This window comes from Pipistrellus hanaki, assembly GCF_964339955.1.
Source record: "Pipistrellus hanaki genome assembly, chromosome: 12".
NCBI lineage: Eukaryota > Metazoa > Chordata > Mammalia > Chiroptera > Vespertilionidae > Pipistrellus > Pipistrellus hanaki.
This window is the reverse complement of record NC_140514.1, coordinates 26,445,741-26,462,105: the sequence shown is the minus strand read 5'-3', so window position 1 is coordinate 26,462,105 and position 16,365 is coordinate 26,445,741. Positions and strand designations below refer to the sequence as shown.

Below are 16,365 nucleotides of genomic sequence, written 5' to 3'. Positions count from 1 at the left end.
ACATCCGGGGTCATCGGGCAGTCCGCTACGGAAGCCGGGACGGCGGTTGGGCTTTGCTGGTTTCTCACCACCGCAGTGTCGCGGGGAGGGGAATCGAACCCAGCGGCTTCCCCGGAGGGGAACGCCTGAAGACCGGGCCTCGGGCCAGTCTTTTGGGCGGAGAAGTGACGGCACAGAGAACCGGTGAGTCCGGGAGGCGGTGGTCGCGCCCGCCCGCCCGCCCTTCCCGCGCGGCTGTCCGGCGCGGGCAGCAGTTTGACACGCACGGGCGCAGGGGTCGTGTGGGCGGGCCAGGTCTGGGGCTCAGACGGGAAAGCTGGAAGTGGTGCCCAGGGAGAAGGGACGGTGTTCTCGGTGGCTCTTCCCTCTCGCTGCTTTTCTTTCCCCGGTCTCCGCGCCTGGCACCTGCACGCTTCCTCTTCCCGAGGGAGGCTTCTCTGCGCCTCTTCCGCGGCGGGCGGCGGGCGGCGGTCCTCCGTCCTCCGCCAACTAACGCGGGCAGTTTGCTCAGCCCCTGCCGCCCTGGGTGAGGGATGCCCGCGCTGAGGGAACCTGTCACAGTTTGAGAACACCGGAAGTCCTCCGAGGTTGGCATGGACCAGCCTCTCCTCATGGGGAGGGCAGCTGGGTATCGCTGTCTCTACATTTTTTATTTTATTTTTTTATCCCACGTGAGGCTCCTCCTTCATTCCATAGATGACATGTTTGTTTGTGTTTTTTTTAAAAAATATATTTTATTGACTTTTTACAGAGAGGAAGAGAGAGGGATAGAGAGTTAGAAACACCCATGAGAGAGAGTCATCCATCAGCTGCCTCCTGCACACCCCCCACTGGGGATGTGCCCGCAACCAAGGTACATGCCCTTGACTGGAATCGAACCCGGGACCCTTCAGTCCAAAGGCTGACGCTCTATCCACTGAGCCTAACCGGTTTGGGCCCATTGATGACATGTTGGATTGTTGTTTCTATCAATGAGGCTAAGTTTCCTTATGTGAGGTTTCAGGGCCAAGTGAATGTGAGGATACGAATCACATGAGGTTTAAGACGCTTCTGCCTGCATTCAAAATAAGAGATGAAGTTTGGGTCTCTTGCACCTCCTTTTAAAAAAATGCCACCGTTTTAATTTCACATAGTGTTAGAAAAAAGGGCACCTATCACTGTCTTTCTGTGGTGGGAAAAGCTAGTAAATCTGTTTCTAGATATGCTAAAGCCTGTTTCTCCCCCCAATCCCGAATTTGAACCAAATCACAAAGCAGGAAGAGTAGTTTATTTATTTACTACTTCTTCTTCTTCTTCTTCTTCTTCTTCTCCCCAATCCCGAATTTGAACCAAATCACAAAGCAGGAAGAGTAGTTTATTTATTTACTACTTCTTCTTCTTCTTCTACAAAGCAGGAAGAGTAGTTTATTTATTTACTACTTCTTCTTCTTCTTCTTCTTCCTCCTCCTCCTCCTCCTCTTCCTCCTCCTCCTCCTCCTCCTTCCTCCTCCTCCTCCTCCTCCTCCTCCTCCTCCTCCTCCTCCTCCTTCTTCTTCTTCTTCTTCAATTCTTTATTGTTTAAAGTATTACATGAGTCTCCTTTTTCCCCATTGACCTTACTTGGGCTGTCCCCACCCCCCAGCATATGCCCTCACCCCCCTACTATCTGTGTCCATTGGTTATGCTCATATGCATGCATACAAGTCCTTTGGTTGATCTCTTACCCCTTCATCCCTCGACTTCCCTCATAGGTTGGACAGTCTGTTCCATGCTTCTATGTCTCTGGTTCTATTTTTGTTTATCAACAACAGTTTATGTTGTTTATTATATTCCACAAATGAGTGAGATCATGTAATATTTATCTTTCTCCAACTTTCCCTTAGCATAATGCTCTCTAGTTCCATCTTGCAAATGGTAAGAATTCCTTCTTTTTTACTGCAGCATAGTATTCCATTGTATAGATGTATCACCGTTTTCTATTCCACACATCTGCTCATGGGCACTTAGGCGGTTTCCAAATCTTGATTCTTCCTGGTTGAGATTGGAAGCTTGTATTTTTCTAGGAATATGCCCATTTCGTCAAGGTTGTCCAGTTTGTTTGAGTAGAGCTGTTTGTAGTGTTATTTTACAATCCTTCGTATATATTGGGGTGGGGGGAGAGGGTCGGCTGTTGCTTCGCCTCTTTCATTTCTGATTTTGTTTGTTTGGGTTCTCTCTCTGTTTCTTGGTGAGCCTGGCTAGAGGTTCATCAATCTTGTTTATACTTTTAAAGAACCAACTCTATCTGAAACCCGTTTGACTCAGTGGATAGAGCGTGGCTTGCAGACTGAAAGGTCCCGGGTTCGAATACTGTCAAGAGCATGTACCTTGGTTGCGGGCACAGACCCAGCTGGGGGTGTGCAAGAGGCAGCTGGTCGATGTTTCTCTCTCATCGACGTTTCTAACTCTCTCTATCCCTCTCAATTCCTTTCTGTGTAAAATCAATAAAATATATTAAAAAAAAAAAAAAGAACCAACTCTAGGTTTTATTGATCTTTGAATTTCTTTTTTTTTTTTTTGTCTCTATGTTGTTTATTTCTACACTGATCTTTATTATTTCCTTCCTTATGCTTACTGTGGGCTTTTCTTGTTGCTCTCTTTCTAATTCTTTAAGTTGCAGGGCTAGATAATTTATTACCATTTTTCTTGGGTGGTTTTTTTATTTTTTTTTTTTTTATTTTTTTTTTTTAGGTGTGCCTGTAGAGGTATAAGCTTCCTTCTCAGGACTGTTTTCACTGTGTCCCATAGATTTTGGATTGTTGTGTTTTCATTGTCAGTTGATTCCAGGATGCTTTTTATTTCTTCGTTGATATTGATATCTTTGGTAACCTAATCATTGTTTAATAGCATGCTTTTAAATCAGTAGTCAAACTTTTAAAATCAGTCTAAAAGAAATGGATCACATTCATGCTTTAAAGTATTCAAAGTTGACAGTACAACAATCTTTGTTTCCCTAAATGATAAACTTTTAAAATGTTTTTATTGGTATTGATTTTAGAGAGAAAGGGAGGAGAGGTAGAAACATCCATTAAAGATAAACATCCATTAAAGAGCCTGTCTCTTGCATGCCCCCTACAGGGGGTCAAGCCCACAACCTGGACATGTGCCCTAAGAATGAAACCAGTAACCTCTTGTGTATGTATTGACACTCAACCACTGAGCCACACCATCTAGGGTGATAAACTTTTTGTGTGGAGGTGGTATTTATAAAATTATACTTATTTATAGTTCTTGGTAGATTGAACAGTTACTGTGTTGTTTGGGAGTGGGAAAAGGAAATTTAAGATTGGCCTGGAGCAGGAGTAGAAACAACTATTTTAAAAAATCCACTCAATTAGAGATTTATATTACAAGTGCCTTCTCTCAATGGAGGGTTTATACTCATACTTGAATTCCTAATACATTACACCTAACTCTTTGTATTATGAGAAATGAGAGTTTCTGTGTGTGAATACATCACAATGAGAGAAAATGTTTTGAAAATGAGTTCCAAGGCCAGTAAAGAGATACTTAGTATTTTTAAAAATATATATATTTTATTGATTTTTTACAGAGAGGAAGGGAGACGAATAGAGTTAGAAACATCGATCAGCTGCTTCTTGCACACCTCTCACTGGGGATGTGCTCACAACCAATGTACATGCCCTTAGACTGGAATCAACCCTGGGACCTTTCAAGTCTGCAGGCCGACGCTCTATCCACTGAGCCAAACTGGTTTTGGCAAGAGATACTTAGTTTTGCTAACAAAAGTAAGCTCTAGGTAATTGGTACCTTTGTTATGATTTTTGATTTGGAAGCTCCAAACCCTAGCTTCTCTCTAATTCAGTACTGTTTAACTTCCCCGCTTTAGTTGTTTCTCTCCATCTCAGTGAAAATGAATATCCCTGTTCCTAGGCCTTTTGGAACAGCGCCTCCCTATTAATGTTGATGGCATGCCACATGTATGTTTACATATTTTCTTGTCTAACTTCTTTTTTAAAAAATAGTTTTGAGTTTTAGAGAGTGAGGAAGGGTGAGGGGGAGAGAAACATCGATGTGAGACTGGGACATCCATCGCCTGCTCCTGTACACGCCCTACTTGGTATTAGTTTGCAACCCAGCCATGTGTCCTGACTGGGAATTGAACCAACAACCTTTTGGTGCACAGGACAACACTCAACCGAGCCAGGGTTCATCTAATTCCTAAGTTAGAAAGGCATTTAAATGATCACAAGGTAATTCATCCCCCTTGATATTCTGTTATGTATTAAGTGATAGAAGAATCACTGGGGAGTCAAACTTCTTTGGATCCAACCTTGTAAAATAAAAGGCTGGATCTTTGAATTCATCTATGTGATTGTGAGGTATAGCATGTGAATCTTGGATAGGCTCATTATATTTGTTGGAATCTCTATATAAATCTATCAAAATTAACTCTAGCATCTTTATGTCATAAGTTGTGTACTATTTCATTATACAAAACAATAATCTTATTTACCTCCTGAAGAAAAAAATGCAGGGTAGTTAAGATGGTTAAGTTCAGATGGTTTTTAAAATATATTGTAGAAAGATCTTGTACTTGAGTCAAAGAAACCTGAATTTCTGCTACTTATTAGATGTGTAATTGTATGCAAGTTATTTATTCTGGGAACAAGTTTAGAGGTGTTACCGAGAAAATGCTTTCATATGTAAGTGCATTATATCCTTATGCCATACTCATTAGTGAATGTCAGTACTTTTTTTGTACAGGACAAATCAAATGCCTTCTGGAACAATAATATTGAAAGTGTTGGAAAATATCTAAAAGCTATATAGCTGGCCGAAACCAGTTTGGCTCAGCGGATAGAGCTTCAGCCTGTGGACTGAAAGGTCCCAGGTTTGATTCTGGTCAAGGGCACTTACCTTGGTTGCGGGCACATCTCCGGTAGGAGGTGTGCAGGAGGCAGCTGATCGATGTTTCTCTCTTATCGATGTTTCTAACTCTCTATTCCTCTCCCTTCCTCTCTGTAAAAAAAACCAATAAAATATATTTTAAAAGAAAGCTATATAGCTGAGTAAATTACCAAGAAAAGTGTTAATAGAAAAACATGAAAAGGACTACTGTTCCTACTATGTAGGACAGATTTATTTTTGTTTTCATATTTATTTATGTCTCCTCCAGAAAGCTCCTTTTCTTTTTTCTTTTTTCCATCACCATTTATACCCTCTAAGCCCTCTTGCCCCTCCACTCTACTCCCCCACTTTCCACACAGGACAGCTTTATTTTTATTCTGCACTATTAGTCATGCCTGGATTGAAATAATTTTTACTGCTTCATATTAGATTTCATGTGATACTGAAATTCTTTTCATATTGAAAGCTTTTTAGAGAGACTATATCCTTTTGAGAAAGAAATAATCTGATGAGTTTGAATCAAGGCTAATTCTACATGAATTAATAATATATATTATTATTACACATTTTTTACTTAGTGGCACCATCAACACTAATTCAGCAGAAGCCTTTGTTTAGGTGACAAGATAGAAGGGTAAAAAATATGTATAGCAAATGATTGGCCTGGAATAGAAGTAGAATCATCTATTTTTTAAAATTCCCTCAATGCCATTTTTTTAACTTAAAACAAGTTTATAATTATGAAAGACCTTAAAAACACCAAACTTTTACTTAATATGTATGTTAATTTATAATAATAGAAAATCCATCTTTTAAAAATTTTACTATAAGATTAATATAAAGTGAATGACAGACTACATTGTTAGTGGATTTATATTATGTAATTTGTGTTTTTTTGGCTGAATGAGTTTTTTTCCATGTAGTAAAATGCATTTATTAAAAAAGTAGATGTATAGGAAATTTTTATAATAAACATGCTAATTTGGAGGAGGCTTAAATTGGAAGGGATATTATTTACTAACTGAACAAGGAAATTTCTAATCAAAGCTGAAATCTTATCTATATCTATATAATAAAAACCTAAGTGCCCTTTAAAGCGGAACAACCAGAATGACTGGTTGCTATGATGCACACTGACCACCAGGAGGCAGATACTCAACGCAGGAGCTGCCCCCTGGTGGTCAGTGTGCTTCCACAGGGGGAGCGCAGCTCAGCCAGAAGCTGGGCTCAAGGCTGGTGAGCGCAGCGGCAGGAGCCTCTCCTGCCTCTGCAGCAGCGCTAAGGAGCAGTGGGCAGGAGCGAGGGCTCCTGGACTGTGAGAGGGATGTCCAAGTGGGCCTAAACCTGTAGTGCACGAATTTTGTGCACTGGGCCTCTAGTTACTATATGTTTCTAATTACACTATTTAAAGCCTTTATATTTTAAACCATGGTAACAGAATTATTGCATAGGAATATATTGAAGGTATATCTTATTATATTTATTAGACCTTCGATTTAATTCTCTACAACTTCAAAATAGTATTGTGATATGAAACAATAAAATTTTTACTCTGATTAAAAAACAAGCTCTGAAATTTCTTGCATTTTTCTACAGAACTCACTTCTCATGATCAAGTGTTCAATATACAGTTAGGAGATCATTATATTATTAAAAATTAAATTTTTTTCTTTAACTATACCCTATACTTTGAATATATATGTATTTCAGGACACTTGGAATTAACTATAAATTTTGATGATATCTTGACTACAACATTAAAAATAGGATCTTCAAGTAAATATGTCTCCAAATCATATTGTCATTGTGCATGCAACTATTCTTGAAGACTAAAAGTTCTGCTTCTCTGGAAAAGTCAATGATTAGTTCTTTATAAGCAGTCGAGGTTCTGTTTTCCTTCTAAACGTTCTTTTACTAATTTTTCCAAAGAGAAAAGATGCTCATCTGCATCTTCTGGCACAAGATTCCTAATAGAATTTGCAAGTTCAAAAAGATATTCTGTATTTCTTCCACTTGGACCAGCTGCATTAAAGATTTGTTCAGCAATATCTTCCAGAGGTGCAGGGCCGAGGTAATTAGGATTGTCATGTGTTCCAATATATAGCAACACATTGAATGGTTTTGTAGTGGGATCTTTTGGATAAAAAATGACTGTTGTGGTCCTGTAGCCTCCTTTCTCTCTGAAGTCAAGGTATGCTTTTACTTCTTCTTCCTTTCCTGCTGGCAGTCTGTAAGCAACACCCCATACACAACCCTATTGAAAAATGAAAAGAATGTATTATTTAGTATTTACAAGGTAAAATAGGTGGAAGTAAATTGTGATGTAAGAAAATTTGTCTATTCTTAGAAATCAATGCAGTTTACTTAGTACATCAAAGAGGAACATACTAAATAATAAAGGAAATGATTTTATATTCTTCAGTCTGAAAACATTTCCTAGCACACCAGGATAATTATCTTTAAATTTTTGAAAATATGTTTTTTATCTAACGAGACTGAAATGAAAAAAGATCAGGTCTTCATTTGGTCATTAAGACTGAGGTTCTGAAGCTTTAAATCCATAAGCATTTTACTGATGGTAGGGCAGTGGTTTTCAAACCGTTGCATGGAGTGTTAAAGCCACCCTGAAGCCTACCTCAGAGGCTCTTGGATATGAGTGTTGGGGTACTGGGGTTGGGGTGCTAGGAGCTGAGCATCACTCATCTTTTTACATATTAGGTGTTCCGCCTTTTATTTCCCCCCAAAAAAAATACTTAAGGATAAGCAGTTTATTTGTTCATCTCTTCACTGCCTAAACTTGCAAGTATCCTTTGTAAATTACTTCTTTGAGAATACTACATAACAACTTCTTTTGTCAAGAGAGCCCATGAACATAGTGTCAGTAAAAATAATCTATTTTAGCTGTTAATATTTTTTGCTATAAATAAAATATCTGTGAAATGTAACATTTACATTTTGTAATACAGATTTTCTATCTTCTTGAGCATTTTTATTAAACTTTAGGTTGCTAAGCATCCTCTTGAATGAATTAACATTCTATATAAACAAAGTATCATTTATTAACTTCAATTAAGATTTATAGTTACTAGTTTAAAGCCTTTTTACAGATACCATTCCTAATATAAATTATGAAAGCATCTCATAATTTTACCATTAGTCATCTGCTGTTGCTAGGGACTGATATTTGTATGTCAAAGTCCTTTCCACAGGTAAATCTTTAATTTTACAGTATTAAACTTAACCTATACCTCAATAAAATGACTGAAAAGGACTATTGAGTAAATAAAGGTTTCCTAGTGCTCCAAAACTGTTAAAAAAAACTTGTTGTGCTATTGATAATTTTAGGCAATAAAGAAAGCAGTAATTCCTGCCTGGGGTTTTTGCTGAAAATATAGGGTGTACCCCAAAAATGTATATACATATTTTGAATAATTATAAAGGCAGTGTTTATTAAAACATATTTCATTTTCAGAAGTGAGCTATCAGCTGTTAGAGTATGTATACATTTTTGGGGGGGACTCCCTGTATTAGACTCCTAGCAAATGTGAGGAGAGCCTTAAGGGGTCCATTTCATTCTTAATGGTAGTTGGGCTGGCTCCATTCATGTAAAAGAGGATCACAAAATTCTCAATCAACAAACTCATTAAGAAAAAAAAAAGAGACCACATGCCATTTGTTTTTCTTTTGTTGTGTACCTTGCATTCTGCATCCAACTTTTTTCAACAGATGAATAAAGAGGAATTCTAAATCTAGTGCAGTTGAAATTGTGATGATTGTCAGTACAATTTCATTTAAAATTGAGAAACAACTCAACAACTTATGTAACTAGACTATACAAAAAAATTTATACTATACCCCAGGATCTTCAATAAGAGTCACAACTCTTCCAGGCTGTTTTTTAAAAAAAAGTAAAAAGAAAAACACAAAAAAACAAATAAGTAAAACACATATTTTTTCTCTTAATAAAAGTTCGTCAACTAACCAAGCATTAGCAAATTATTGTTGACATGGGATATTTAAACTTCATTTGCTCATAATAGACACTTTTTAATAAAGCTCTTATGTTTTATGACAACTTTTAAAGTATGAATTAAGAGAATCTGCTTTATCCAGACTATCTTGACCTTTATAAGCTATTCCCTTCAACTTGCATATATTAGTTAAATATTATGTTGACTTACAATGGGGATATTAAAAAACACACCATAACTAAGGCTGATCTAGAAAAGTTAGTGATTTAGTAAATGTTCACAATTATCTTGTGCTAAAATGTTTCTATTTTTTTGAAATTGAAATTTTATCTGATGTGAAAAAAATTGCACATTTAAATAAATTTTCATTTGGTTGAGAAATGGCCAATTTTTTTAATATATAAAATAGATGCTCGATTAAACTTAGTTAAAAAATTAAGTGAAGCCAAAGGAAAGCACAATTTCATAACGTAAATAGCACTTTGCAGAATCTATATATTATATATAAAAGGCTAAGTGACCATCTGGCTGTCTGGTACATATGACACACTGACCACCAGGGGGCAGGTGCTCAAAGCAGGAACTGCTGAGTTGCAGCAACTTGACTGGTGGTTCTCGGGTGATGCACTCTGGAACCAGAAAGGAGGGAGCCTGATGTTAAAATATTTCTTCTAATTAATTTCCTCTCAATGTGCATGGATCTGTGCACTGGGCCACTAGTGTAGAAATAAGTCTAACATTTGTTTAAAAATAATACATTTCATACGGAATGATGACTGACTAGGAGCACATGTTGCTGTAAAAATCATAGTCCTATATAGCAATTATGTTATTTTGATTTGATGGGTACTTCTGTAAGGTTTTATATGATTTGTCAGGCAGTTAATATTTATATAAGGTTGGTGATCCACTGTTATGAAAAATGTTAAGTGAATAATAATGTTTTTTCCAGTTTTTTTTTTTTTTTTTTTTAAACAGAACAGCATACTTAGAAAATACTTAGTAATGGTACTGGCTCAGTGGATAGAACATTGGCCTACGGACTGAAGGGTCTGGGGTTCAATTCTGGTCAAGCACATATGCCTGTGTTGTAGGTTCCATCCCCAGTAGCGGGTGTGGAGGAGGCAGCCGATCAATGATTCTCTTTCATCACTGATGTTTCTATATCTCTTTCTCCCTCTCTCTTCCTCTCTGAAATCAATAAAAATATATTTTAAAAAATGCTTAGTACTTACTTAGACTCTCCTTTAGTTTTCTATGATAGTTATTTAAATAGAAGTAGGTGTAAAACTATTACAGTTTTTAAAATTATTGCAATTATTCCCTCCTGACTATCCTGACTTATCTTTCATTAAATTTAATTAAAAAGAGAGATACTGGCTTTTATGGCTGTCTTCTTCTAAAGAACCATGTTGTATTAACTTGACAATTTCTTACCAGTCTATTCTCACAGTGTACATATCTCAATGTGTTATGTAACGAACAATAACATTTGGTTGAGACTATAATAAAATATGCTATTAAACCTTAGTTGTAAATATTTATTTATTAAATATATTTTTAAACTTATTTCAGAGAAGGGAGAGAGAATCATCAATTGGCTGCCTCTTGCACACACCGATTGTGGATCGAGCTCTCAACTTGGGCATGTGCACTGACTGGGCATCAAACTGTGACTCCTGATTCATAAGTCATGCTCAACTACTGAGCAAGGCCTGCTGAGCTTACTTGTAATTATTTAATATTTGGTCATTAAAATTAGAGCCTAGGCTAAGGCTTTCCTTTTCAGAATGGCAATTTTAAATTTTCCTACCTGACCACTCAATCGGTATTTAATTTAATTTAGTTCTTTAAAGTATTAAATATTGTTTTATAGCATTCTTGGAGATACTGGCCATGAAGTTTCTGTTGGCTTATAATATATGCATTTGCTCTAAGTTACTCTCCTGTTTTCAATCACTTACCTTGAAGTCAAAATTTTTAAAAAAAATATATTTTTGATTTTGTACAGAGAGGAAGGGAGAGAGATAGAGTTAGAAACACCGATGAGAGAGTCATCCATCAGCTGCCTCTTGCACACCCCCCACTGGGGATATGCCCGCAACCAAGGCACATGCCCTTGACCGGAATCGAACCCAGGACCTTTCAGTCCCTAAGCCGACGCTCTATCCATTGAGTCAAATTCTTAATTAACCAACTCTAGTTGAGGTAAAATGACTTCTAACTGAAGCTCTTTTTGTGATTTTAATCCTATGTCTCTTTACTGGTGCAAGCTACTATAGGCCCCACTCGGCCCCTCTTTCTAGGACTGTAGGTATTTCTTTGGAATTAACCCCACTTTCTTTCTGCACCTAATTTCTAACACTTTAGATATCATGCTTTTGGGCCAATATTAATTTCTTTTTTTAAAATTTATTTATTTATTTATTTATTTATTTATTTAAAATATATTTTATTGATTTTGTACAGAGAGGAAGGGAGAGAGATAGAGAGCTAGAAATATCGATGAGAGAGAGTCATCGATCAGCTGCCTCTTGCACACCCCCTACTGGGGATATGCCCGCAACCAAGGTACATGCCTTTGACCGGAATCGAACCCGAGTCCCTTCAGTCCCCAAGCTGACGCTCTATCCATTGAGCCAAACCGGTTTCGGCTAATATTAATTTCTTAAAAAACAAAAACAAAAACGTAATCAAGCTCAAATAACTTTCAGAGTATTTTATTATGTATTTATCAGATTATGTTATGTGAAATAAGCCACTCAGAGAAAGACAAATACCATAAGATCTCCCTTAAATGTGGAATTTAATGAACAAAATAAGCTGAGGGACAAAATAGAGACAGGCATGGATACATGGAATGGACTGGCAGTTGTCAGAGGGGAGAAGGGAGAGGAAAGGGGAACAGGATGCAAAAAGGTGAGGGGATTAGCCAAAGAACATATATGCATAATCCACAGACACAGACAAGAGTGTGATGATGGCAGCAAAGAGAAGGAAATGGGAAAAAGAAGAAAAACAGTAATCAAGCTATTACAACTTTCAAAACATTTTAAAGAAAATATAAGCAATAAAAATTGTTGTGCTCTTCCAAAAGTTAGGAAGTTAATTAAAACAAGTGTTCAAGTTATCCACATTGTTACTCAAATTCAGTGTTCCTTACGGATTAGTTGTTTTCAACCAGCACGAGGCTGATTTCCTAAGCAGTGAGCTACTACTATTTTTCTGTACAAATATGAGATGAGTGTCTGCATGACTGACTGAAAAACAGATCAAAGAACTTATATTTCACATTTATAATTTAGAGAAGAACCATCCAGAAACAGTAAAATAATGCTGACATATTAATGGATACTGTGTTACTCAAATAATAAACGGGGAACTCATTTAACGTGTAACCAAAGTGATCAAAGTAAGCTTCTTAATAACCCAAAGTAATTTTGGAAACGAGATCTCCTGTGATCGTAGGTGTCATAAAATAAATCTTTGAAAAGATACAAAGAAACCGCAGAAATAACATATACGTTTAAATTCAAATCAATGAAAGCCTGCCAAAGTGCAGAAATACCAACAAATTTAATGGCCAGATAGCTGAATTTCCAAGTTGACTTTAGTATTTCAACTCCGTGGTGACTCAAAGATTGATATTCCCGCCTTTTTGGGGGGCAGAAGTTGCCAAGATAGGGCCCCTGCCAGCGCGTCAGCCTTGGGCGAGCCTGGGTGCTTGTGCCCATGTTTCTTGCTGCTCAGGAAGCTAACCACCAGCCTCCCAAGCAGCTTCGGAAGGAGTACCCTAGGTTTGGGAAAGGTTAGAGTCGGGTGGCAGAGGAAGGAGCACAGACGGAACAGCATTATCCCTAACCCACAAGCTTGGCCCTGGGAAGCGTTGGGGTGCGGGGCCCGCGGCGGCGGGCAGCCGGCGGGGAGCAGCGCTCCGGGGGCCACAGTGAGTTTGGGGGTCGGGCTAGGGGCTTACCTTGCCTGGGACTCCGCGGTGGTCTGTGCTGCCTTGCCAGAAGCGCCGGCTGTAGCCTGTGATGCGTCCGACGAGCTTGTCCTGATAGGGGAAGTCCACCTTCCAGATCAGGGACCCGTAACCAAAAACCCACATTTTCCGCTAGCACCTCGACGGCAACCGAGGAGGCAGAACGGGTCTGGATTGCGGCTTGCCGGGACGCGTTACCGGCTGCGCGTGGCGCAGGCGCTGGTAAGCCGCAATCCCTGATTGGTGGCGCAAGGCATACTGGGACTTGAAGTTCGAGGTGCGTTTTCTGGCTCTATTTCGGTCAATGTTCTTTTATCTCCTTGCTTAGAGAGCAAGAAGGCTGAACTTTCTGTATGCTAAACAGATTCTCCTGCAGCCTCTGGTAATCACCTTGACCTCCGTCTGGTGCGCGTGTGCAGAGAACTACAATACCCACAATCCTTTTCGGGGGTGCCTCTGAGGTTGGAACTAATTTTTTTTCCCGAATGGGGCTGGGTAAGGAGAATGGAAAGGGCAGGAGTCCTGGCCAGTGTGGTTTAGATACCCAGGAGAGTATGGCAGTTGGCATGTAGATTGTAGAAAGACATTTTGTTCTACTTTGCAAACGGGATTTCTGCCAATTTAACAGCAGCCAGAAGAGTGCAAACTGGGAATGTAATCCATATTTGACTTTACACTTTTAAAAATTACCTGTCTCTTTACCTTTCAAATAGAAGCAGGAAATTTATCACAGAATTTTTAATGCTTGTGAAAGAACTATTATTAATGCAATGAAATTTGCTTATATATCTAAATTTTATGTGAAAACGACCTTATTTGTCTTTCGTATTCTCAGCAGCTCAGAAAAGCGTAGGCAAAGGTTCTCAGCTCAGGTACAGGCTTTGGAAGCTATCTAGGGAAACTCCTGAAACTGTATACAAAACTTGGGGTCTACGGGTATTTTTCTGAGGAGAAACTTTATATCTTTCATGGGTTTTTCCAACAGGTCAAGGATCCTGAAAAGTGTAACGATATGCTGGTAACACTGGTAATACTGTTTGAAAATACTATTGTATTTAGGAAGCTCACTTGGACTATCCAGCTGTGTTTCAGATTATGAAAACAAAAGCCTTACCAAATGATTGTTCTTTGTTGAGAATTTCTATTTCATGGTCTTTAGCTTTATTAAAAATGCTAAACACCCAGGTTCAAAGAGTTATTTCTGCTCTTAAGAAATCAGCAGGAAACTGCTACAAAGAAAAGCTGAATTTAAGAATAAGCAAGCCCTTTTATATTTTCTTTCTTTAAATCTCTTTTCTCAAATCTTTCTTTTCTTGATAAATTATTTATAATGTGGTTCTGTTATAGAAAGCTTTTCACCTGTATCAGACTAGACATGTTGTTGGTATTTCCTGAACTATTCCTCAATATCATTAGAAACACTAAGAAGAAAGATGGGGTCAGAATGTTACTGAGAGGGACTATCCCTTGGGAGATATTCCATTGAGAATTCTGAATCTTGGCCCAACCCACCTCATAGGGTGACTAACAAGAAATTGTCTTTGTGAGAGTTATATAATATATTGAGAACTATATTGGGCATTGACTTGAAATGAACTTTGAAGGGAGATGATGAGGAAAAGAGCAATAATGCTGTGAAGAAATTTCTGAGCTGGTATAGGAAAGGTGAACTCATCTTTTTTTGATGCTTTTACCCTTTGCACTCCGAACCATTCTGGACATTGGCTACCAGCTACTCGACGCTACTTTGCGGCGGAAACGTGCGTTGAAATAACTCAATTCCCCGTAATCACTAATAAACTGCAATGTCCCCTGAGAGGGGCATCCGAGTGATATGCTAGAATTCCGATGTCCCCTGAGAGGGGACAGCGGAGTGCAAAGCGTTAATGTGTCTTAATATATTTAGTTAGTGGCACTGTTTTATCAAAGAAAGAGACCTGAGTTTTTAGCCCCTTCTGCAAAGGACCACCTGTGGCAGGAAAAGTAGATTTCCTTGTTCTTTTCAATGTTCTTTTTCTCTTTTCCAACCTCTTTGGGTTTAGCTTTTAGCTGTAGAGGACTATAAATTAACTAGAGGCCTGGTGCATGAAATTCAGGCACAGGTAGTGTCCCTGCCTCCCAGTCTCCCTATCGCCTCCTTCCCTCACTCCCTCAACACCCTGGCTGCTGCTACCGCGGCTGCTGTTGCTGCAGGCCACCTGCCATGTCCCCGCCGCCCCCTGGTGGTCAGTGCATGTCATAGCAAGTGAACAAACTCCTGGTCTCCCGGTCAAACTTCTGAGGGAACAATTTGCATATTAACCTTTCATTATATCGGATTCTTGAGGCTGAACATTGCTGGTCACTAAATTGCCATCTCTGAATGCATTTGGGATTAACTGGAGGTATTTAGCTCTCTCTCATCAACAGAGTTCTAGTGAGTTCATTTTAGTGGGAATATGAGTAGGTGCAGAAGCCTGCAGGAAGGAGCTGCTCAAGCAACATTTCCAGAGAAGGAATGATAGAACACTTACAATTCCCTTGCTATTTTTAATAAAAATATTCCAAGGAATCTCAATTCATCAGAGAGATTTCCTGGGTTAGATTAGCAGAGGCTCTGGCTTGACAGGTCTCTTTCTCCATCTCAGACTCTTCCTCTTTCTCCATCTCAGACTCTTCCTCATGTGAGGGTTGTTAGACGGGTCCACTTCGATCTGCTAATCTCTAGGAGTTCAGTGTTTTATTGACGCTAGTATTTTCTTCCTGCCTTGTTTTGTAGGTTGGTCAAAAGAATGGATTTTTCAGAGGCTTACTCTGACACGTGCTCCACGGTTGGACTTGCTGCCAGGGAAGGCAATGTTCAAGTGTTAAGAAAACTGCTCAAAAAGGGACGGAGCGTTGATGTTGCTGATAATAGGGGATGGATGCCAATTCATGAAGCAGCTTATCACAACTCTATTGAATGTTTACGGATGCTAATTAACGCAGGTAAGGTAAATTCAAGGTGGGGGAAGGTGGGCCTGCAAGCTGGATTAATAAACCAATGGTCATATATGGCTTATTTGTTTCCCTTTCTATAACCATAAAATAACTGCCTGTGCATTGGTAAGGATGATAAGATTGCCTTCCGTGGGTTGTAAATGTCCTTTCTTTGGTAGTGCCTGTGCCTGGCTCATTTTTTTTATTGTCTGAGCACAAATGCTATGGTTAAGTATTTGGTAGTTCTGGTCATCGTTTTTTTTCTTTTTCCAAACAAAAGGAGCAGTGTTACTGTTATTGATGGTGTTAGTATTTTGCTTGAATTAGTCTTTCTGTTTTATACTTTACAGTTTCCTTAATTTTGGACATCTTTCCAATTACTTTGACTTTGTATTTGCTGAGGACACAGAGAACAGGATGGACAAGGTCCTTGTCTTTATGGTGTTTATATTCCTGTAAGGAAAACAGATAATAAAGACCTAAACAGTTCACCAAGAGAAGAGCAAAAGGTAAAAGTGCTGTAAAAAAACAAATAAAACAGAGTCATAGGACAAGGAGCAA

At 38.7% G+C, this 16,365-nt stretch overlaps 2 protein-coding genes across 5 annotated transcripts in view; one reads left to right on the top strand and one right to left on the bottom strand.

The window, feature by feature from the left end:
* Window positions 1-11: 11 nt before the first annotated feature.
* ASB3 (ankyrin repeat and SOCS box containing 3) overlaps window positions 12-16,365 on the top strand; it is a 64,563-nt gene continuing 48,209 nt past the window's right edge. For 2 of the 3 annotated variants that reach the window (XR_014796500.1, XM_084900823.1), the window contains exons 1-2: window positions 13-183; window positions 15,605-15,813. Coding sequence is in view for 2 of the 3 variants with exons in the window: in XM_084900823.1 (XP_084756949.1) it covers window positions 15,618-15,813 (196 nt within the window). In the remaining variant the exon portion in view is untranslated. Of the gene's footprint in view, window positions 184-15,604; window positions 15,814-16,365 lie in introns of all 3 variants that reach the window. The other variant, XM_084900824.1, reaches the window with a different exon arrangement.
* CHAC2 (ChaC glutathione specific gamma-glutamylcyclotransferase 2) lies at window positions 2,659-13,222 on the bottom strand. 2 transcript variants are annotated; one of them, XM_084901043.1, is made up of 3 exons: window positions 12,838-13,222; window positions 8,746-8,781; window positions 2,659-7,144 (listed from the first exon to the last, which is right to left on the bottom strand). In XM_084901043.1, the coding sequence occupies exons 1-3, from the start codon at window positions 12,970-12,972 to the stop codon at window positions 6,761-6,763; spliced, it is 555 nt and encodes a 184-aa protein (XP_084757169.1). In that variant the 5' UTR covers window positions 12,973-13,222; the 3' UTR covers window positions 2,659-6,760. The 2 variants fall into 2 exon arrangements, with proteins under 2 accessions (XP_084757169.1, XP_084757170.1); XM_084901044.1 differs by lacking the exon at window positions 8,746-8,781 and having other exon boundaries at window positions 12,838-13,072.